This window comes from Photinus pyralis, unplaced genomic scaffold (assembly GCF_008802855.1).
Source record: "Photinus pyralis isolate 1611_PpyrPB1 unplaced genomic scaffold, Ppyr1.3 Ppyr1.4_LG5, whole genome shotgun sequence".
NCBI lineage: Eukaryota > Metazoa > Arthropoda > Insecta > Coleoptera > Lampyridae > Photinus > Photinus pyralis.
The window spans coordinates 43,530,699-43,555,004 of NW_022170596.1; the positions used below are offsets into that span (position 1 = coordinate 43,530,699).

The window sequence follows — 24,306 nt, forward strand, 5'->3', positions numbered from 1 at the left end:
ATATACCTACGGTGTGTGATAGCAATGTACAATTAAAAACTGCCCTTCGCTGTGGGGAAAACACCCAGTTAACTAACTAATTACACTTTCGTTTTTGTCTTATTTGTAATTAAGCTTTAATTGCGTGCAAATTTGTTGGTTGTTTTAGAAACTCGAATACGTTTATAGTGCCATTTTCTTAGCTTGAGTAAAAGTTTGGAAACATATCGCACATGCAATGTAATCAGTAGAACAAAAATCGCGTGATTGTAATGGTGCAAAACACAAGAGAACCGCAGTTCAGTCGCACCTAACGAAATATCAATGGCTACACCCACTTTTGTGTAATACATCAAAAGCTCGGTTCAGCTTTATTTCGGCACACAATCTAATTTTTTCCTAAGGTTAAATATAAAATGTTTATTCACACAAATGCAGCAGATATGCGGCTCTGTCGAGAATACATATTCCACTACCTACATACATAATATTAATCTAATAACCTACACACCTTTAATTATAAAAATATGCGTCAAATAATAGCTGAAAAAAATTATATGGTTATTACTTATTATTGTCATAGTAAATGAACCCTGGTATGAAGAGGAATGAGGCAGTAACTTCTAAGAACAAAACAAGGTTTTGTGCTATAACCTTCATGTGTTATAATTTTTATGTTATGCCTCAATATCTCGGTTATTTGGCGAGATACAAATAATTGGTCACATTTAATTTTATACGGTAACTATACGGAAAGGGCTTACCTAGCCTTAACTCAAAGTGTCATATACAACGTAAACAGGACAAAATCCAGATTTTAGTTGCGCGCCGTTTTTATCACGTCAGTTCCGACTGTAATTGGGTACAGTTTCACATTAATTTTACATTTATAACTGAAAATAAATTCTACATAGGAATTACCACGGTTGTCTGTAATTAAACGTGCTTAGATACCAGTCACACTAAGTTTACAATAAAAATGTACATGCATTTCTAATTAGCGTTTGGATTCCATTGTACGGCATCAATTGAAGGCTTGAGATCTTTCACATTGATCGATTCGTTTAGGGTACATAATCTTCGATGCTGTGTTGCACTTACCATAGGGTTGAGCGCCACCCAGCTTCTTTAAATACTTTATCTTCTCTGTATAAAACTGGGAAGATACAAGGGAAATAACAGCAAAATCACAAAAGAAATACTGGTTCATTCTAATCAATATCAATATAAAATTGCCTCCACAATTGGATAGCGTATTCTCACAAATGCAAAATACTCCCTCAGTATATTCAAAATGATTGATTAAAGTAGATTCAGGACTCTTAACAAACGTCCAATTACCCTCCTTTCCCCTATTTAACAATGGTCGCATAAAATGTCCAGGGCAGCATACACAAAGGTCTCACAATACAATATGACAACGCTAATAATTTGTTTCTATAAAGAAAACACAAGAGCAATCATAACAAAAAGGAAAATCTTACATGCGGGTAAATGTGCAGTCGAAGAGAGCTCTCCACGTCGCAATTATTACCTAAATCAAATCAAAAGATTCAGAAGGCCAAGGCAATGTACTCTTGCTAACGCGATAAAAATTCGATCATTCATCATCGATCAGGTCACACTAATGAATGGCAAACCACAATGGCGTTAATAGTTACAATCGGTGGTTAAATGTCTCGCATACATCTTGTTTTAACGCTAATCGCCATTCGCCACATGGCCGGTGAAATCGAGAATGTCTTACAAGATGGCCTTTATCTCACTGATACAGCTCCTAATTACGATTCATTATTTGCACAGGAACACCCTTGTAGTAGTTATACCCTCGAGCTGAGACTTCTATTTTTCAGCGGGGGGTTAGCCGAATAAAACTCTCTAAAATTAGCACTGAAAATACCCATCTCTAACTCCCAAAGGCTCAATCCACGAGATGGTATCAAAACCAAATCGCGTAACGATGAATTAATTAAATTACGTCGGCTCTACGGTCAGATATTGTATAAATCTAAAAAAACGGCAGCAGCTATAATGCCGGCAATCAAAAGGGCAGTACTTACAACGTGTGGAATTTCCCAATGAAATCCTCATAACGAAATACGTGTAATTTAAAATAAACCCAACTTCGAAGTCACAAAATTACGGGTAAATCATCTAAGGTAGAAAATCTTCTTATTTAATATTTAATTATCCACCTTAAGAGAACACGTCATTAGCTGCTTTCGACCAGCGCGCAGAACCAAAAGTTAACGGAAGAAGAAAGAATGAATAGAAGTTTCCCGTCCTTGCGCGTCAAATTCGCGTGGATAAAAATTGTATCGATAGGTGGAGCCACCTATTTCACCACTTTAAATGCTACGGGGGTTCTCCGACAAGTAACCGTGTACATAATACTACGTAATGGAGAAAGTAAATCATTTCAAAGTTCATGTACATAAAACCTCCGTACTGGCTATTATTTATTGCAAAAAAATAATAGGTTTTGAGCAGAGATAGTAGTGAACCATCCAGTTTTATTGGTTCGGTCTGGATAGAGTCGAGATGTTTTTTGACTTGGAAGTTACAGCTTGAGCACGAGGGAGTGAGACATGCAACGACCGTGACAGAGTACAGGTCGTCCGGGCTAAAATTGAATTTGCGAAATAAAGCGAAATTAGGGTAAAAGTATCTGCGAAAAAGTTTTAATCACAGGAAAAAGCACGTTAGTGCAACAATCAAAAATTAGCGAAAGACGTAAACTGTCAGTGAGTCCAATTTCTAGCAGGATTCTAGTTAATGGAAGTCGCGAAACTCATTAGTACCTAAATATTACGACTGAATAAAGTTCGTGACGCATTTTTTTAAAATGAATCGACGGTAAAAGAAAATCAGCTTTAGTGAAATCGCATCCTCAAATTTATTTGTGGTAAAATAGACCAAAAGGAAAACTAATAGTAGATCGCGAACGTACAAGTTTCGTGGGCAACTAAATTAACGGGCGTACGTGCAAATTCGTATTGAGAATAAATTATCGCATAAATTTATACAATTGCAAACGAACTTTTCCGGCGAATAAATCATAGTTAAAGTGGCGCTTCAATTAATGAAAAACTCTAATTCGAAAGCGAAAAATTAACCAGTTTCGGTGTTTAGCCTTTAAGAGCCCTAATAAGCACACATATTGCTCTAGTGGAAACTAGGTTGAAAGCGATCGATATAAATAAAAAGTTTATTGCACGATCATTTCCTCACTCCAAAAGGTAATCGTAAAAGAAAGATTCAAGAAAACGTAAACTGTATTTTCCCAAGGACATCCAATTTTTCAAGGAATATCCAAACCGTTTGTAGCATTGGAAAACCTTTGATTCTAGAAAACATTTTTAATTAAGGTAACGGAATCATTTTTGATAGGTTGAAAGAATAATGATCGGTTTTCTTTAAGAAATGGCCGAAGACATGGCCTTACATTTTTATTGAAAGTTAATGGGTCGAAAGGCGTAAATAAATGTGCATGGACTAAAATTTGTGTTAAAAAAATTGCCATTGCAGTAGAAAGTTAATTTTAATTAGTGCGAACAAATTGTGACACAATTGTGCTTTGGTCGCCTAACCGTATTATCGATGTGATAAAGTAATAAGCTCTAACGTTAAAAAAAAACCATACCTAGACATGTTGTAGTTGCGAACGTCTCCTAGAAAAGTTTCTGAAATTTCTCTGGAAGGCAGGTTAATTACAGTTAATTTTCTCAAGACTCTAATAAGTTTGAAAATAGAAAATAAGTATTAAACGTTAAAAGTTATTTAATAAATTTACAGAAAGCTCTACGCCATCATGTGAAAGCACGTCACCCATGAATATAATAGACTAAACTTGAAGTATATATAAATTTCATTTCCCTTTTATGTTAGGAAAATATAAATACTCGTGTTTAAAAAGCACCTTTACTGCTACTGAAATTTAATTTTAGTCTGAAAACTTTTGAGAGAACTTAAATGAAAATCCACTCTATGTCAGTCTACAACACACAAATCCTTTCACCCAAACCGAAATCCAAACAATTATACTGTCATAATAAAACGGCATTTTTTTCTTTAATTTGAGAAGCGAAATTCAAAACCGCGCGGTTTTTGTCAGTTTAATTAGCGAAATGGGGTGATTAAGAGTTGTATATTGAAAACACTTTCATTGTGGGATTTCTTCAACAATTAATATTAATTACGGCTCGTCTCCCTTCTTCGTTCCACCCGGCCCCTTATTCGTCACGCAAATTGGTAACATGTCGGTGATGTTTTAGGGTAAATAAGCCACTAATTCCGGCAAATTGTGTATTATTAATTAAACTTCTTTAAAAGCGACGAAGGGATTTACAAGGAAATTAATTAAAATTTAGGCAGAGAGTAATGTTTCGCGTTCGAACCACGTCTATGTACGGAAAATTAACAATTAAATGTAGTTAATCTACGTCTCGTATTTGCAGGCAAATAGATACTCCATTACAGTTTCCTGAGTGGATGTAAGGTAGTAAAAGCCACGTTGTTAAATGGCCCCGGATAAGAATCGCAGCTATCAAATAGCGTATTAGATACGAGTCATAAAGTAACAGAAATAGGTACATGAAATTCTCGATTGTTAAAAAAATTACCACCTCGAGGGAATTAGGTATTAAATTTACAATCGCGACCATTAACGTAACGCGATGCGATGTAATGAGGGTTAAAAGTAGTTTTCCATTAATATGAAAGGAAGCCTCGTTTGTATTTCTTCGGGAAATTATTTCCGTTGGGTAACGGGGTGGGTGAGCAAGGAATGTAGGTAAATAACATAAAAATTTCAGAGTTATTTGAAGTAAGGGAAACATTCGACGTCGTATTTTAAGTAAAAGGGTATTATTTATTTGAGCGCAAGGCCAATCGTATAGGATTAAAGAGTTTTCGTTAAAGGAAAGGTACGCGCATTTTCTTCGATTTTTTCGCCAGGGAATGAAAACGGAAAAGGTGGGCGTAGATGCCTTTCCATTTTAAGTAAATTGGTACAATAAGCCCGTGAAGCTGCGACCCTTGTGCGGTGGTCCGCACTAACGTCCTTCCATTTATTTCATTATCCTTTTGCTTTACTTTAATTGGTTACTTTATAGATCTGTGATTGTCCAACACGCGCACATAAACTTGTGTAATAGAGCAATAAATTAAGGTGTAATAAAAAGAAGTTGATGATGCACGTTGTTGAAGAATATTTCTCAGAAATGTCCTCTTCTTTTGATGGCCGCCGGACCAGATGACGGATTTCGTCTCGGTCAGTTCTTGCTTTCGGAATTTTGATGTATAACGGTTGTAAAGAAGCGCATGTGTCAGTGCTGATGCATTCCTTTTCGATTTATTGTCTACGATACGCGATTCTTAAAACTGCGGCGGATTTCAGTTAAAATTTTCAGGATTCGAGTTACAAGAGCCGCATGAAATTGAACAGGATTGGATGGTCAAAGAGGCGGCAACGACGAACTCTGGTTTAGTTTAATTCCCCGACATTCCCTTTTTATCCAATTTATCTCTGTGTCGTTGAGTTTTTCGAGAATCTGAACTGATTGTAGTCATCCAGATAGAGTAATTAAACCGTTTGAAACTCGTTCCAACAGAATTGTGACCCGCGCGACGCTATCGCCAACTCTTTTCGTACCGCGGGTCGCGGATGAGATAACGCAGTTCTTGTAGATGCTACCCTTAACAGTCTGTACGACTGCGGTTTGCACTGTCGTCCATGATAAACTGGCGCAACGGAAAGCGACCCGGTCCTTAGAGACGGGGAGGTTCTGAGCCCGATAACGAATTAAATCACTGTAATTGGTAATTTCATTACAAGTGCTGTACCCATTTCCTGTACCAATTTTATAAAATTTATACCCGCCTTTCCCGAGTGGAGATATTATAATAAATCTCAATGTCAGCTCATTTTTACCAATATATTTCAAGATGAAATATTCTAACGGGAAAATTTCACCATCCCCGAGTTTGAGCTTTTACATAAAACAGCAATTTGCATAAAATATTGTAATATTTATAAACGCAAATTATTGAGGTACAAATTATTTATCGCACAACACAAGCACGCACGTAGTATATTGGGATCGGAAAATTTAGATTTTGATTATCTAGTAGATTGATGGAATAGAAAATGTCCATGGGAATACTCTCACTCCGTTTTATTACATAATTAACATTAACACCCAGGTGATGGAGGATGATGGATTTGAAATTAATTTGGGCGAATAGCAGTGACGAAACTGTATTGCTATTATGGAGTTTCATTGAAAATGATTTGATCAAGCATATTTTTTACCCTTTCTCGAGGAGGCGGTGATGATATAATATCTCGTATAATATTTTCCGAATTCAAAATGGCATCGGGGTTGCAGGTTAGAGAATAGATTATCGTACTCTTTGAACACAAAACCGAGGGATTCTCGATAAGGCCATGATTTTTGAAAGCCGCTCAAATCCAACCAGATTTAAGTTATATGCATTACTATAGCTACAATTTTCGATGGCATGAAGTTTGACTCATTGTTGAAAGTTTGAAAATATTCCTATTTACGGTACCTAAATTAACAGTGCAAACACTCCTAATCTCTATATATAAAAATGAACCCCTGTTTCTTCTGGTCACGCAATAACTTTAGAACGACTTTACCGATTTCATTCATCTTTTTTTTTTAAGTTTTCTAATACTGTGAAGAAGGTTCTTACGGCAAGAAAAACTAAGAAAATTGGCGCAGAAAATTGGAGAAAACTTATCGATTATTTAAACAGCGCGCGTTTGACGGTACGACGGCAATTGTTTTAACAGCTACGTCGATCGGCAATGGATCGGCATGTATCCGTCAAAAAATTAATTTATTCATATCATAGTGTGCTGTCAATTCGATCGGATAGTTTATCCAGAGTTTTTTGAGAAGTTTCGGGGTTATTTCACCGCAATCACGCCTTTTATATTAAAAGTTTGATATACCTAATACCCATTTTTGGTAAGTGTTGAATGTTGATAGACTAAACACGTGGTATACATAGTTATTCAGAAACACTGTCAATTTTAGTTTTTTCAAGATGCTACTAATTAGACGTACCAACATGGTAGAAATCGATTACAGTTTACAGTAAATCGTTGCTATTAGACCAAAGAACTTCGTGTGTCTACATTGCAAGGCTTTTAAGATTAAAACTGACAACCCGGGATTATATTGCGCCAGTGACCAAGTGACAATGACGCCATTGGTACCGCCACCAGAGCCACTACATTCCTTGGTTTCCGGAAATGCCCCATTCTATACATTTTTTTATTCATATCCAGAAATACAATAATTGCTTTCAAATTACGGCATTTGGCGCAACAAAAAAAAGGTACGTTGCTAGCTCTGAATCGCCAAAAGCAACTAGAAGTGAGTGCGTTTATTTTTTATTATTTTGGGGAGAGATGGGGAGATTTTGGGGCAAGTGTGTCAAAATCCCCATTCCGGCTAAACGGCTGAACCAATTGGAACCAAATTTGATACACATATTCTTAGACATAAAAGGGCAGAATTGTGCTAGCCACAGCAAATTTTTTGTTATTATTTATTTCAGTCCGACTTGAAAAGGTATTCATAGCTAAGAAAGAGGAAAGCATCTGTCGGGGCAGCTAGTGTATTCATAAACCCAAATTTTCTAAAAATGATTTTACACAGCACATAAAACTATCAATTTAACATATTCTCAGCTTCAAGAAAAATAAAGTTAGGTACTTAAGCAAACCCACTCTATCTGGCTCATCCTGTATATGTTTTTCAAAATTTCTGAATATTTTCCAAAATTTATTTCTGGGAGAGAAAACGTTACAATCTCTTTATTAATCTTTTCGTTAACCGCAAGACATACAGTGATAATTTACACGTTTTTCGGTGCGCAAGTTTAAAAAGTCGTTTTTTTTAATGAAAAATCCGCAAATATTTTAGAGCACTGGTAAAAAATGTTTGATTCCAAGTATCGGCCGTCGCTGTCTACACATGTTGTTCATTTCTCGGGAAATTTATTCCAAAGGAAACCCTCATCATTGACATTCATTCTTCGAGCCATTTTTGTACATCCTCGAAAGTCTCAAAGTGCGAGGTCCCATCGATAAGAAGAGGTGATATTCAGAAGTCGCCAAGTTTGGGGAATACGGTGGATGAGGTTAACATTTCCCAACCAAGGGAAGATATCGTTTCTTTGACTACCCGGGCTAAATGTGCAGGAGCGTGGTCATGAAGCATAATGACTTCACTGTATCTTCGAGCCCATTCTGGGCGTTTTTCGATCAATGCGTGGGTTCTCAGGCAATCGGAAATGGCTTGCCGAGTAACATTCAACTGCCACGTCATCATTTTTGTTGTGTTTGTGTAGTAGTGTCTTCGTCCAATAATGCTTGTAATTCGTCGTCTGCAGACTTTGATCGATTTTCGCGTTCTTTGTCAATAACATTGAAACCACTTTTGAAACGCTCAAGAATTCGATGACTTTCCGATGGCTTTTTCTTCTGATTGAACACAAAAATCATCACTTGCCGCAAATGCTTTTATTTGGTACAAAATTCGATATGTTTACCTAACACTAAAAAGAGGTATGCCACTAAAGCAGACGCTACACAACGTGACAAATGCATTCCAACGTTGGACGCATGTTAACTTGACGCGTCTCCTCTGTGGACGATAAAACCAAATCAGATAGGCAACGATCACCTTGGGTCCTCACCTCGTACTGCACTTTCATTCTGCCGCTTGCCAACAATTTCTGACGCAGGTTTTCCACGTATCCATTGCCCAGTGTTTTTTCTTGGCCGGGTCTTTTACCAATCAATCGGCAAATTGCACGGCAACCGGAGTTCTCTGTCCTGTAACTTCCTGCACCGCAGAACGGTTCGCCTTCGGGAACAAGTGCAGATTTTGGTCCCAATCCCAATCATGCTGATTGTTAGACACAAATTTACTTGTACTTTCCCCATTGTCTATTCATGCTTAATTTTTAACATTAATGATAATTTTTAATAATAATAATTTCATCGTGGGAACCGCAAATGTCAATATTTTTGTACGTACACAATCAAATAAATCAACAATCAATCAAATCAGAGTAGTTTTTTTTCTTGGATTACGTAAAAATACTACCGAACCGCTGTCTTTGTTTACCCAAAAGCTTCAGTACTACAATACGTCTTCTTAGCCGGAAATTTCGTCCGTTTTGTAAGGCACTTTTCCTTGTAATCTGAAATACTCTCTAAAGCGACTGACGAAAACTGCAAACTCTGATTATCCGGTTAGTTTTGGGGTCGGTTTTTGCGAAGGACTTTACGACAGGTGCTATAAGACATGAGAAGTATAATATGCATATAAAGTGATGCTTTAGCAGTTGGTTCAATGGACAAACGCCTTAAAGCATAGACGAAGACATATCCACAGTGGACAAAGCAAATGAGCCTTATTTGCATTTGAGAAAGTTGGACTATTGAAGTTGGAATTGCTAAACTAAAGTGATCTTTGGGTGTGTAAATAAGGAACAAGTAAGACAGAAACAATTTAAAAAGAATTGGGCGGAAATGTAACATCCCCATCACAGGTAATAATTAACTTTTCATCGCATAATGATATTTCGTTTTACTAAATTTTGATTTTCGGGTTGTATAATTTGGGGGGTAGTTTAAAAGTAAGGTACCGAATGAGATGGGAAAGTCAGCACCTGTTCTACTTTTTGATGGAAAACATGAATAATTTCCGAATAACGATCAGGTTTAATGCCATAATGCCATCAAGCAGTTTACTTTATTGTTGCATGCATTGGAAAATTAACTTTCGTCCTTGCCGATCCCGTCGGGTGGCTTCCCTTGACTACATTTAATTAATCTATCATATACGAACGAACAAAACGGCAACAATGGATCTATCTGTGTGTTGAAAGATCGATCGAGTTTTTACATGGTGAGCGAATTCGTTAATTAATTCCCTGCGCATCTTCCATATGGTGTCAGTTTGGTTGGAATTAGACTTTTTGTTTGGACCAGTTGGTAGTCTTCACAGTAACACGTATTTAAGCTGTCTTTATTATCCCCTTAACCTTAGTCATAAACTATACCCTTAAGCTCGAAAACGGGCTATCCGGGATGGCAAACCTAATGAGGAAATGCTTCAACATATTTCTCCCTCATGTGCATGTGAAAGTTTTTGATATATTAAAACTTTACAATATAATACGGGTCGACACTAATCCGAGACTTTAATTTGGTTACCGTTAATTAAATTCATTGTTTGTTTCAGGACCGGCATGTAAAAGAGTCGCCCGCAAGCGCCGCGGATCGTGAACCGGAAGTTGACCCCAGTCAGGACTATCAACTTCTCCTCGGATATGAAAATAATACTCATACCGTGCTACGTTTTAGAAGGCGACTAGACACTTGTGATCACCACGATGTTCCTATTACGGTAAGTCTCCCAGATCTACTCTATCATTGTCCCTTTTGAAATAACAAAATCGAGTTTAACCATTCATGTTAACTCAACTACAGGGAAAGGGTGGAGTCGAGCGCTGTTATTTCCTCTTTCTCCAAATAATTCTAATAATTACCTACGTGTTTATCCTTCAACGACCCCATTCCTTTATATTTTTTTTTCAAAACAAGTATGTTACGACTCCTACCCTTAAAATTATTTGCCCCAGGTTCTCCTCGTTAAATAATTGAACGACCAGTAATCGTGGTTTCGAAACAGTAATTCCGTCTCTATTTTGAAAATAAAATCGGACTCTCGCTTAATCGGGTTATAACGTTGACTTTTTTTCGCTCAAAGCTTCGACCGATTATATTTGTGTAAAAAGGGACAATGAATTCAATCGGATAAAATTTCGAATTGAAATTAACGATTAACGTGAGTTATTTCACGCCCTTTAAATGTAGGTAGCCGAAATATTTGCAAGCTATCTTTGTACCCTTGTCAAAATGCATGAATTGGTTTTATATTTCGTTATATTTACCCGCGCCATACTGGCGTATATCCAATGATTATTGCATTCTGAAATAAAAGCTATTACTTTTTAATCGAGTTTGGTGTCAATTTGTAACAATTTCTAAACAGCAATTTTCCTCAGATGAATTAACTCCGTACAGAAAAATATTTATTTATTTACCATTTTCATTGGAGAAACTACAAAACACATTGCATAGTAGTTCTAATTTTCTGCTCTCAAGTATCACTAGCTGTACAGTTGCGTTCGTGCCATCATGATTTCCTAGGACGCTTTTAAGACCATCTTTTAACCGCAACGATCAGTCCCAGTGAGCCCAATACGCCTTAAGAACTGGACTGTATCGAGATATCTCATCCCAGATTGACCGTTTCTCGTTCATTTTTCAGTTTTTAATCAGACACTTTCTTGAGCTGTCCGGAGTTCTCGGGGTCGGTCCTTACAAAAACTTTTGGCCATATAGATTCTTATGGAAATGTTCAATGGTCTTAATGGCGGCTAACAGTGTTCTCGGGTGACACAGTAATTATTGAACGTTCGACCAATCATAATTACGTCGCCCAAATGTATTCCAGGATAAACCTCTCAAGAACAGTTCCATTACTCTCTCAAACTCGCGGGGGCATTACATAAACCAATTGGCATGGCCGTAAATTGCTATGCACCCGAGTAGCCGACCCTATGCCCTATGTCTTCTCGCGAGTTATTACATCATTCAGAAGCATTGCGCGTGGCAGCTCGTCTTCTTCTTTGTGATTAGGAACAGAAGTACTCCATTCTTTAGGTCAATCGTAACCCCGAACAAGTCCATTCTCAAAATCACCTCATCAACGAGGTCTGCTACCAGCACTTGATGCTTACCTTTCTTGGCTCCAATACCAATATCAACCGTCAGCTCTCTCAGCACAAGAGCAGACAGTTGCAGTGTTCCGTCTCAGTTTTGATGATTGTAGTTTTTTTCTCCTCAAGTAAGGTCAGATCTTGGTCAGCTTGCTAGCCTCCTTCCATCGACCCGTTCGAGTTTTCCTGGTTATTGGTCGCTGTATTTTCGGAGCAATTTCTTCTAATGCGTCCTTATTGCCACAACCCCAGCAGCACAGTCGTCGTTTTGATTGTTGCCGCTTCATTAATCTTTTCACTATCCACTTATTTGTATCGGCATCGGCGGTGCCCCCTAACTGTTTTAGGTAGGTGGACCACGCTGATTTTCCATCGAAAGTTGGTGACCTAACTCGAACTTTTGTAGTATCTACCAACGTTTTAATACGGTTCTTTGCGGGACGATTGTGGAACAGCAAGTACATCTTGTGTTATCACAGATGACACATCACTTTTTTTACGTTCTTCAGTCAATAACGTAAATTTTCTTCGTAGTTCATTGTACTTAGCTTTCATTTCATTTTCTACTGTATGAATCTGTTTTGGGACATCAAATCTTGGACGCTTTGTATCTGATCCTGAATCGTACCTCTTATTTCTTGTTGGCTTGCTTCAATTTTAGCTTCCATTAAATATTTCACAACGGATGTCGATAGTATTATACGTAGTAGATAATAACCAAATAAAATTAAGGAAAAAGTATACTCGTACCAGAAGAGAAAATTAGGAGAGAACGAGGAGAGAAGAAACCCTAAAAGAATTGCGTGTTAAGAATAATGCTGAGTTATATCTGTACATTCCTCACACCGTGAAAATATCAAAAATAGACAGAACAACTCCAAAGTCCAAAGTACAGTAATGGCGTATTAAAAAAATTCACAAGCAACCACTATGAAAGCAGAATCTTATCTAAAGGAACAAGTACAGCTTGTACGGAAGACAGAATTAAAGAAGAAGAGGTAGAATTAAATGCAGGAAGGTACATAGCGTAACCTCTAGCGGGAAAATAAAGAACTATGGTAAATGAAACCTATAACACTCAACTTACATTTAAACTAAACAGATTTACAGATGGCGTAAGAATGACGAAAGTAAATTTGGAGTTTAAATAAAACAAACCGTTGCAACTCATTACAGACTCCTTAAATCTAACACTACTTACACTAAATGTACTTAAAACAAATTTAATGTTCAATAAACACCACAGACGAACAACCAGAGAACTACTTTTGGTCTTCACGGTATGCAGACTTCTTTTTGTTGAATTTAGACGCTATCTTCTTAATTGTTGGTTATGATGATAATCTTCAATGCTTTTATTTCCAAAAACTAGGTCAAATAGAAATTTTATTGCGAGGACAAACACTGTTTACAAACTTCGAGAGAAGCCCTACTGTTGTCATCGGAAACTGTGTAAGCGTCCCAGAGCGTCTCTCTCCGGCATTCTCTAATAATCCACGCGATATTGCATGTTCTTCCACTTTTGCTAAGACCCACATTATCTTCGTCGTACTGTAAAAACAGTTGCCTTATCACGTAAACAAAATTTTATCAATTATTGCATTATTCAAACCTATTAATTTTTATCACACCTGTCCATTTTATACAAAAATAATGCCTAACAAATACATTTCAAAGAAACTGTACACAAAGAAAAATCTGCACACTTTATCAAATTAAACAAAAGCAAAAGCGAATATCCAAACACACCTTTAAAAGCAACAATTTCGCCTGTTATCAATTTAAATATCATTTGTCAGGTGATAAGCTTAATAACCAAAATAATTACGCGAACTGAAATTAATCGTATTATCAGAGCAATATTAACCTGACCGGACTGTTCAATCGTTTTCACTACTTGAGCGTGAGTTAATTTCAAGTAAGTCAAGTAGTAAATCTCTAAATTGGCCAGTGATTTATCAAATGAAAGCACAAATAACGGTTTTGTGTGCTTTGTGCAGTACAGTAAAATATTCTACCATATCATACGATACAGTATAGTACAATGCAAGAATATCTATCAAATATGTACATAAAGTACTTTCATGCCTCAGTCTTGGACGTTTATTTAGAAATTAATATGAACGAGTTGGATCGATGGATTCTCGACGTTGAACTGTAAATACATACAGTGGATCGAAACTAAAAATGTCAGTCCAATGTCATGTTAATGCAAAGTGCAAATGTGCCTCCCTTGTTTTCTATACATTATAAACATGATGCAAATGTCATGATCGTTTGTACTTTCATATTTAAACAGAACTTTTATGGCAAATAGAGTGTGTTGTTTCAATGTATGAAAAATTCGATATCTTTATATAGTGAAAGTCACCTAATCGAAACACCGCCTCCAAATATGATTTCGTAACAGAACATCCTGTATACCTACTTTTGGCACATATTTTCAGTCGTCTAAGAAAAAGAGTACAAATTAAGCCTACAGCTTTTAAAGCCACGTTAAACAATTTACTAATTTCCTTTTAGATATAAATAGAGACATATCAAGATGCGACGATAAAAATTTAACGTAATAAACTCGTGCATTTCGTTTCAATAATCTGAGAAAAGGATCAAGTACGATCGTTAAATTCCTTTCGGCGAGAGAATAAAAGTTTCCAGATATTTTAACATTTTGTTAATGGTAGGCTATTGAGACAGCAATCTGACATGTCTGTTAACCTTATCTTTTCGAAGCTTTCGTTAATCATACTAAACTAATGGTGTGCAAATTCATCATGACTCCGTAGATATTTGCGGAAGATGTAGCTTAACGAAAGGCGAAAAAAAAGAAGGTGGAAGAAAAAACTGACAGTTTAATGGTAGTTTAGGAGTAAAAACATATGGCCGAAGCTTTAACTCCCTCGTAATGGCAGGCGTGTATAGGCGACCCTTACTTTGCAGTGAGACCGGTGCGCCCAATTACTTCTGTTTGCTTTTGGCTGTCGCCCTTTTAAACCGTTTTGCACTAAGCTCAATGTCTTTTCATGTAAATTATTTCAAACGGCGAATATTGCGCAAATATTTGAACTAAGATTCGATGAAGACTTCTGCGCAGATTCCACGTCTTCTATGTTTTTCTAGCTGCTTTTCGACTTCATATTCGCTTTGTGCAGTCACAGTCACAACAGTACGTGCTTTACTTATTTATTGAACAAATACAACCTTAACTCAATATCCATCCTCTGCCTCAACTGCCACGAATAACAAAGATACCCCAGCGAGGGTGCGCGCGCGTTGGAAATTACATTGGAAAATCAGCTCGTTTCCTATTTATAGTGAAACTCGTACAAATAGGACGTGGGTCACGTACGCAGACTGCCCCTTAATCCTTCTTATGTTGTGCCATATTATTACGTCCTAATGGCTCGTTATCACGCAAAGCTTCACGGCGGCGCTACGTGAATAATTAAGAGATGACACCAAAAACTCCAAGTGCGATCTCATAAATAACACCCCAACCACTTATGTAAATATCTGGAAGAAACCGCTTCGTTTTATTTAAAAGCTAAAGCGTACCAAACTAATCAGATCTGTCTTTTAAAATGTAAAGAAGACAACTATTGTCTGCTAAACGAATATAAATGCCTTTACATGCAGTGATAGCTACTGCATACAAACAGCGCGAAACCCAAGTTTTGTTATACGTTGCATTTGGAGCACTAGCGAATTATATCCATCAAATTGACAACCCAAGACCGATGGCGTCGTCACAAGTGTAGGTTAAGACGTATGCCATTTCTGTAGATTTAACGAATGGGATCACTAATAGCTTTCATTTATTTGTTTAGCATTAGTTAACGGACGACTTTCTTCTTCACCACCATTCAAACTAAACCCCCAACCTTTCCAAATCTAATAAACAAGTCACATACGATTTTATTATATTTTTTATCGCATTTTAAAAGAATTTCTCCTTCTCCGCCATAAATAATCTTTATGGCAAATAAAGTGATTTGGTATTTTATGAAATCATGCAATGCCGATGTGTTCATGCATATTTAACTCGATGGGATCTTTATTACTAAAGGAAAAAAATAGGGAAATAGAATGCATAATAATATAAAAAAAATGAGTAGTTGGGCGCGTTCCAATTTCATTATGGAATGCTAAACCGTTTTATTAACGGCCAACATTCGTCTTTAGCACGGAAAGGGACCATTTATAATTTTAAATACTTAAATCAGTTTTAAAGGAAATCGTCAATTATCTATGCTTCTTAGGACACTCAAATGGGTGGTTCACTGTACACAAATGTGTTGACTACTGATGAGTTATGGCTTTTAAAAAAAACAAAGCTTCTTTTGAAACCATTAAACAGTTTTTAATGGAAAGTACCTACGTGTTTCTTGAATTATGGTGACAACTTCAATTTCCTTTTGTGCAAAGTTTTGTTAATGACTTTTTCTGCTTCCACAGCGCAGTTCAACTCATTTTACTATGTATTGTTTCCCTTCTCCGTTCATCTGAGCGTGCGGAAAATATTGAATTTGATTTGTTGCAAAAGTAGTATCGCGAGCCTTCTAATTCATCATCCATAATTTCTGATACTAAATGAAAGGGCAAACAAATCTGTTTTAAAGCTTTTTTCCAGAAAGTCATACACGAACGAAAAGCTCATCTAGTTCGCACTTGTAACTTTGTATTCCTCGGACCTTTATAGCCCAGGAACTAACTATGGCAATTCGAAATTGTACAAATAATTTCTTCTTTGTTTTCTACACAAAAACAAAATCAGTCTGAATTGCAAAATAAGAATCCTCAGCCATCTAATACATGAAGATTCGAGGTGAATTTGGGTCTTGGGTCAGTCCGGTCACGATCAGAACTTCTACCCCCAGACACCCAAACTTGTTCTGAAATATAATTTCTTATTTGTTATCTTTAGCAGATATACGAGGTGTGGTAGAAAAGAACCGAGACTGTTTTTTTTAAATAGCAATGTTGGCCCCTTCAAAATAGTCCCCTTGGGCAGCTACACGCGATAGAGATGTTGTTCCCACTTCCGATAGCAGCCGATATGGTCAGGCAGGTTTTTCCGGACGTTTTTAAAAGTTCAATGCCGTCCTTTGGGGACATTTTTGAGTTTAGCAAAAAGTCACAGGGCTGGGGAACCATAAGAATTCTGTGACGGAGAGGGCGTTGTCATGACTAGGGATGGGCGATAACTGTTTTCACCTATCGATAAGTATCGGGTACTTACCTATCGATATATTTTACTTATCGATATGCCGATAATTATCGAAATATCGATGGTTATCGATACACCGATAACTATCGAAAGATCGATAACTGTCGCTATATCGATAAGTATCGGTATATCGATAGTTCTCGTTATGGCGATAGTTTTTAATATATAGGTATCGATATAATATTACCGATCATTTTTTTGAAAGCGTGTCTAAAAACTGCATGAGTTTACTTTTATATTTTGGCGAAAGAGCCCGACAAGACACGAGGGCTCTTTTAACAAAATATCAAAATAACCGAATGCAGTTCTTGCAACTTTAATGGAGTTACCATATTAACTGTGCAATTATCGCAGTGCTCTTTAGCTTTCTACAATGCAATTACCGCTGTAATTTAGCGGTAATTGCACGCCTCATTTGAGAGAAATATTCGACGTATCGATAGTTATCGACAGGGATAGTTATCTTATCGAGTTTTATTAATAAAATCCATTTTCCGGTTTATTCTGGTGTAAAGTGACTATTAATAGTTACTCGACGTTTCTTTGCTACCTTTATCAAGAGTTTTTTTGTTAGATTTCGTAAATGTCAATCAATTGAAACTGTATATCTAAATTTGAAGTGTTCTTAGCTTTTTCTGTTTTTTTTGTGACTGGTCCTCTGTAACCATCAATCAGATACCGATACATAGGCCATGATTACACCCTTTGATTGTCTTCTTTATTTTATCTAAAGAGTAGCCATTTTGATGCAACATTTTGTTCAAGTTCTTGAAGTTCTTCTTTTTTTGAGCAATCGTCAGTAAGACGAAAAGATCTATTTCCTAAAGATTTTATTACTGCGTTTATTTGGCATGGATGATGATGTGACGTAGCGCTTCTCTTGAGAAAGGGAGCAAAGTTAAGTTTCCGAAACGTCGAGCAACTAAAAATAGTAAATTTACACGAGAGAAAACCCGAAAATGGATTTTATTAATAAAAATAGTAGCGCTCGTTGAAATCTCAACAATAACATAATTTTATCGTACAGTTATCGACATATCGATATATCGATAGTTATCGACATATCGATATATCGATAGTTATCGACATATCGATATATCGATAGTTATCGACATATCGATAGTTATCGACATATCGATAGTTATCGACATATCGATAGTTATCGACATATCGATAGTTATCGACATATCGATATATCAATAGTTATCGACATATCGATATATCAATAGTTATCGACATATCGATATATCAATAGTTATACCTATCGATATGTCGATACTTATCGATAAGTATCGATATATCGATAATTATCGATATCGATACCTATCGATATATAGAAAAAAATTCCCATGCCTAGTCATGACTGAGCATCAATTTATTGTCAATGTTGGATCTGACTCGACTAACCCTTTTTCAGAGCCTTTACGAATGACTTGGTTGACAGTGTGTCCTGGAGAAATAAATTCTTTGTGGATGATCCCATTCTGTCAAAAAATAAACTCAGAATTGGTTTGATTTTCGATTTGCTCATTTGAGCATTCTTTAGTCGAGGAGAGTTCGTAGTGTGCCAGAATAACACACACCACGCAGAAGGCGATCCATAGAACAATTAATTAAAGAAATCTTCATTACCTTAAAGTGTCAATAATCCAAAATCTCCGGTTGTAACACACAATGATGGTACTTCGGAACTTCAGTTCTTCACTTAAAACTCGATTTTGACTACACTGACTTCGTTGTAATTAGACTTACTTTAATGGCGGAAAAAAACCTTTAGTTGATAGCTTAAAGTTTTTGTCTTTAACTTTATCGTAAACGAGAAAATGTGCTTCAGTTTAAACGATAAGAAAACTTCTTGCCTACGACCGGAGAAAAACATGTGATAAACTTTTACAAATACTACGCAAATAATTTCCAGAAGTTTTAAACCTCGTCCTTTAACGCGTAATTTAACCTTATTTTTAATTGCCAAAACCCCATACATAAACAAAACAATTATTTAAACAAAATCAAACACCAAACAATTAAATAGTTATGATACAACATTGTTCTCGAATTCAACTAAACATGATCAGGATTGTTAATCCCAACCAACGTTTAACGTTAACAATAGATGAAATTTACATACAGCGTGTCCCATCGTTATTATAGGTGCGGAAGCCAAATAAAACGACCGCATGCGTAGTTTACGCAACAGAATAGAACATGGATGCAGATCCTTGAACTTAAAAATCGGGCATTTTAGACGGAGAATACGCCAGGGTGGTCCAAAAACCGCCATATTGGACGCCTTCTTTAATATCTCCCTTCCTGTTCATTTCCAAATTTGGCAACAGGGAGAATCGGATTTAACAGGGTCGAAAAAGGTGAAAACCATTTGTAACTCAATTGTTACACGAAATGCATTAGCATTTGAATTTTCTCAAACGTAGACCTCACTACAAATCATTGCAATTTGGTCGTGTATTGTGCGTTTCCAATGAGCTCCAACCTGATTTTGTTGTTTCTTTGATTATCTATTATTTCTTCGCCTCTTTTTGTATTTTTCTCTTGTATCTTCTGTACTCACATGTGCAGATGAGTGTTTTTTCTGCAAACCGTGCTTCCCCACCGTGGTGATACCTAGCCGAGTCCGATTGGCTTCCAATTTCTGATCAAGGAGGGTAGTAACGATTTTTGTTGTTCAGCAGTAAGATGTGGGTGGTCAATAATTGGTAAACCCGGTGTCGCTGTTGGGGTTGTAGCAACGAAGTGCCAACAATCATCAGAATAAGTCCCATCTTATCCCAGAAATCGATTCCAAAGATCAAGTCGGTAGTTAAAGTAGGCAAAAACAGCACAGTCCTATCCTTTAAGGTTAACGGAGCTATGATGTAACCAGTGGATTGTGCATCGGCACTATTAGCAACTTTCGGGAAGTAAATTGCTTCACGAACCTTAAATTAAGTTGTTTTAGTTCAATGCAAAGGTCTTGATTAATAAAGGAGCGTAAAGTACCCGAATCTAACAATCCCATTAAACGCAGGTTTTTAATGTAGTGATTTTGACATAAGGTCTTAAACGGTTAGTGGCGTGTTGAAGTAAAAAGTGTAACTTGGGTTTAAAAAATGTTACAATATTTTGGTTGTCGGAACCTCCGAATCCTCGTGACAACTTAGCGAGCGTTTCGTGGTCCGTTTCCCGAAGAGAACGTGCACGCACGAATGGTAACCCCAGTGTCTCCGCACTTATAGCAGAAAAACTTTCAGTGTTCGGGGCAATCCACCTGGTGATGTCCTAATCGTTGGCAATTAAAACAGAGTAAATCACGCGTTTCCATAGAGGGAATGGGAAAACGCGAGGTGGTACGTCGTCGATTGGGGCAGCTAATTCCTGGTTCCTGGAAGGGTAAGCGAGTCTGGGTACGTAAGACGTCGTGTCGAATAGCATCAAAGAGATTGAAATCCGCCAAAAGTCCGCCGAGGGTGGCCAGTGCGTTTAGTCCGAGTTTCGTGAGATCAAAGGGCAAAAAGTTTCGGCGGATAATTCGCATTTGGTCGCGTTCGGTGAGTGGATTTTGTAATCTAGCAAAAAGTCCTTGCATTATGGCAAAATAAATGTCGACTTTCTCGTTGGGTTCCTGGATCTTTGGCTTAATTTCATCTAGCAAATCCTCTTGATAGTGAGGGGGCAGGTCCCTCAATAGCTGGGTCAGGTGTTCCCACGATATTACTCGGTGAGGGTTACATTATACCAAGTACTTACTCGATTAGAATTAGGATCGAGGCGTGAATATTGTGCTTCGAATCACTAGTCTGCTTACGTTGATATATTTATAGCTGTATCACAGTATTTTGCAACAAAGTTAAACAAATATGTTCTATTTATTCCACTTCACTGAGCAAATCATCATAGGGGACATTTTTTTACCTCAAAGCAATTACTAACACGTGGACCGTATGGGTGGACATACTATGAAATGGATTTGCGTATGTGCTGCCTTTTATTTATGGACCGATTTTTTATATTTTGTAAAATACGTCAAATACATGGAAAATATGCGGAGAAATTTTACATGATTGCATTTCTACACAGTCGTTACATTCGAATCTGTACGATCTGTAACATAAATCGCTTACTGTTAATTAATCATATCAGAATATCGTCGCTAGGGCGCGTGTTGCTCAGTCGGATTGCTACGGGTGTGCGTCATTGAAAGTCCAGGAGTTGAGTTAATTAAGATTCCTGATTAGCTCTGTAATGGTTTAGTTTACGAGTATTTAGTGCCGTCTATTTATATGCACCGGTTCTGTTAGTGGCTGAAGTGAAATTTTTTATGAGTATTTTCTTTTTGACCTGTTCGTTAAGAAAACGTTAAATGTACCTCTGTTGCCAGTGAAATCCAATGTTATTCAGCATGACACTTTTACAGTAGCAAAACTTGAAGCAGCTGTTTTATACTGACTTTATTTCGATAGGCTCACACAGGATATTGTATGAAAAAATAGCGCTAGGCCAAAACGAAACTCGTAATTTCACTTTTATAACGCATTCCTACTTTTATAGGATGTGCGAAACGGTTTTACAGCGTAACGCAGATAAGGAACGGAAGTACTCAAGCGCCTCTTTTTCTCTTGTTACAGAATGACACTATGCGTATAGTATGGGCTTATCACCGGAATGAGCCTGTGGGTGGATTAGTCGGTCCAGGATCATTACCCCAACACGACGTCGAGTCGCGGGGTAGTCAATCTTTATATTTGGTTCAACGAGCGGATCAAGACGCTCCAGGTCCCGAGGAGACAACGCGCACGTGGGAGTTACGCAACCCGTCGGTACAATCACCGGCGCCCGGGGATACCCTCTATTGGTGTAGGGTGTTTCGTCTCCCTACACTTTCGCGGAAGCATCACCTTATTCGGGTAAGTCGGCACATAGTATGCAAATTGCTCAGCTTTCCTTCTCGCTTCGCAGATTTGCAAATAATATTATGCGTACATCTCCCCCTCATATAAATTCGTACGAAATTTTACAGCTCTTTGATATTTAAATTTGAAATTATATAAATTGCGTCGGAGCTAGTTTCCCAACGATCGTCAAATCGTTTCGCTAATTTAGTTTCTCTTAATTCCAGTACGAGCCCTTGCGAGGCGCTAGGACGGCGAGCGGACTACAACACGTTGTCCTATACGAATGTCAGGAGACATCCCAAGTTGAGCATTTGGCCGGAACGCCCGGGAGACAGTGTTACGAGACAGGCTCTCAACCTTTAGCTTGTAATACTGTCGTTGCTAGCTGGGCACGGGGATCGGAAGGTTTCAGTTTCCCTCCAGAAGCCGGATATCCTTTCGAACCGTCTGCTAGTCGGTATTATCTCCTAGAAACGCACTATATAAGTCCTTATGATGACAATTTGGGAGGTTTGGAAGGTTCCGGGTTAAAATTATATTATACTCCGGAGTTGCGTCGACATGATGCTGGAGTTATATCTGTTGGAATAGATCCTAACTGGCGTCATATTATACCGCCGGGACAACAAAGGGTTGTCTCTTCCGGACATTGCATATCCGAATGTACAAAGCAAGCATTTCCGAAATCCGGTGTGAATATGTTTGCAGTTGTGATGAGAACGCATAGAATTGGTAGACAAGTAGCTCTGAGGCATGTTCGAGACGGAGTGGAGCAGGCTCCTATTGCGAGCGATGACAACCTCGACGCTGATTATCAAGAGTACCGAAAACTGATAGCACCCGCTAAAATACTACCTGGAGACCACTTAATAGCGGAGTGCACTTATAACAGTTCAGGAAGATCAGCAATAACGCTCGGCGGGTTAACAAGTAGAGAGGAGACATGTTTAGTTATGGGACTTTACTATCCTCGACAACGTTCTTTGGCAGCCTGCCACAGTTTGCCAAGTTTACCAACTGTTTTACATTCGCTCGGCATTCAAGAGCTTAGCCCGTAAGTACTTGAATTGTTATTAGTTAGTAAATACCTACCTAATTTTAATAAAACGCGAGCGTCATTGTTAAATGTTTGGTTTTCTACTTACAGCGGATCAAATCCCGTGCGCATATCGGCACCCCCGGAGCTGGCAGGCATGACACTAGAATCTCGCCTCGTCTCCTACGATTGGGAAAATCAATTTCAAAGTTTTCAAGAGGCTACGAAAAGGGGATCCTTCAAACCGCTATGTTGGACGACACAGTCAACTTTGTTACCCGTAAGTTCCTTAATAGAGCAGTTACATTTTGATGCGCTATCACGTGCCAATGTGATTTTATAAACTTCGCGTGACGAACTTGCGTCTCAGAAAATTACATTGCCGTTTGCAATTTAAATTCAACAAACAGCTATTTTCATACATTTCTATTCGGCTGATTATCTAGCTTTGAATTGGAACGTGGCGCGTTTTTGCGATTAGTCTCTTTTTTAAGTAAAATGCGCAAATAAATTTCTATTACCTAATAAGTGCTGTTTGTTTTTGTTATGCAAAACCAGATAATTTCACTTTGTTCTGTGCGTTTCATTTTCACTTTAATATCTTGATCTAATTAAAGTTCAAGGGATGTATCATATCTTAAAGCTTTCCTTCTCCATTTTGCTCGATAGTTTGGTCCTTATAATTTTGGTATCTTTCCATTTTCAATCTTGTTTATAGGACGGACTATGCTATCATAACACTTAATTAAAGTTTAATTGACACGATCACATTTTGACGTTTATTTTAAACCACATACGTTCTTGTGGATAAATATCTTCGTTATTATTATTTATTATATTCCGAAGAGGGTTAGAGTTTGGCCTTTTTTTAGTGCACTCCCATTTGTAAGAGATTCCGTAAAGACATCGTAGACTCGTGTTGGGGGATTAATAAAAGAAATGCCACTTGAATGGGCTTGTAATGAAATGAAAGCCCGTTGTTAGTTATACGATGTTTAGGTGTTGAGAAAAATTAGAAGGATTTTCTGAGTGCGAAGAATACAATAAATTCATGAGTAACTTTTGAGTCTCATGAAAAGTATCCATGTGATCAAATGGCATTTAAGTATTTTGTGAATTTGTAACACGAATTCGCTATTTTATTTCCGAAATTTAATTCATGATTTTTCACGAGCAGATTCTATATGATACTGTAAGTTCCGAAGTAAACTGTCGTAGAAGCACTTTAATCTCAAGGTTTTTTCGTCTAATATCAAAAAAAGCGATGATATCTAAAAACAATAATCCTTTTTTTAAACTACTAAATAAAACTAAAACACGAATTATGGTTAAATCATGGT

The 24,306-nt window shown here is 37.4% G+C and overlaps 1 protein-coding gene across 2 annotated transcripts in view; it reads left to right on the forward strand.

Moving 5' to 3' along the window:
* Window positions 1-24,306, forward strand: part of LOC116171536 (MOXD1 homolog 2) — an 87,305-nt gene that overhangs the window by 51,286 nt on the left and 11,713 nt on the right. For both annotated transcript variants that reach the window (XM_031488429.1, XM_031488431.1), the window contains exons 3-6: window positions 10,272-10,436; window positions 21,664-21,942; window positions 22,155-22,984; window positions 23,078-23,246. In XM_031488429.1, the coding sequence (XP_031344289.1) occupies window positions 10,272-10,436; window positions 21,664-21,942; window positions 22,155-22,984; window positions 23,078-23,246 (1,443 nt within the window). The remainder of the gene's footprint in view (window positions 1-10,271; window positions 10,437-21,663; window positions 21,943-22,154; window positions 22,985-23,077; window positions 23,247-24,306) is intronic.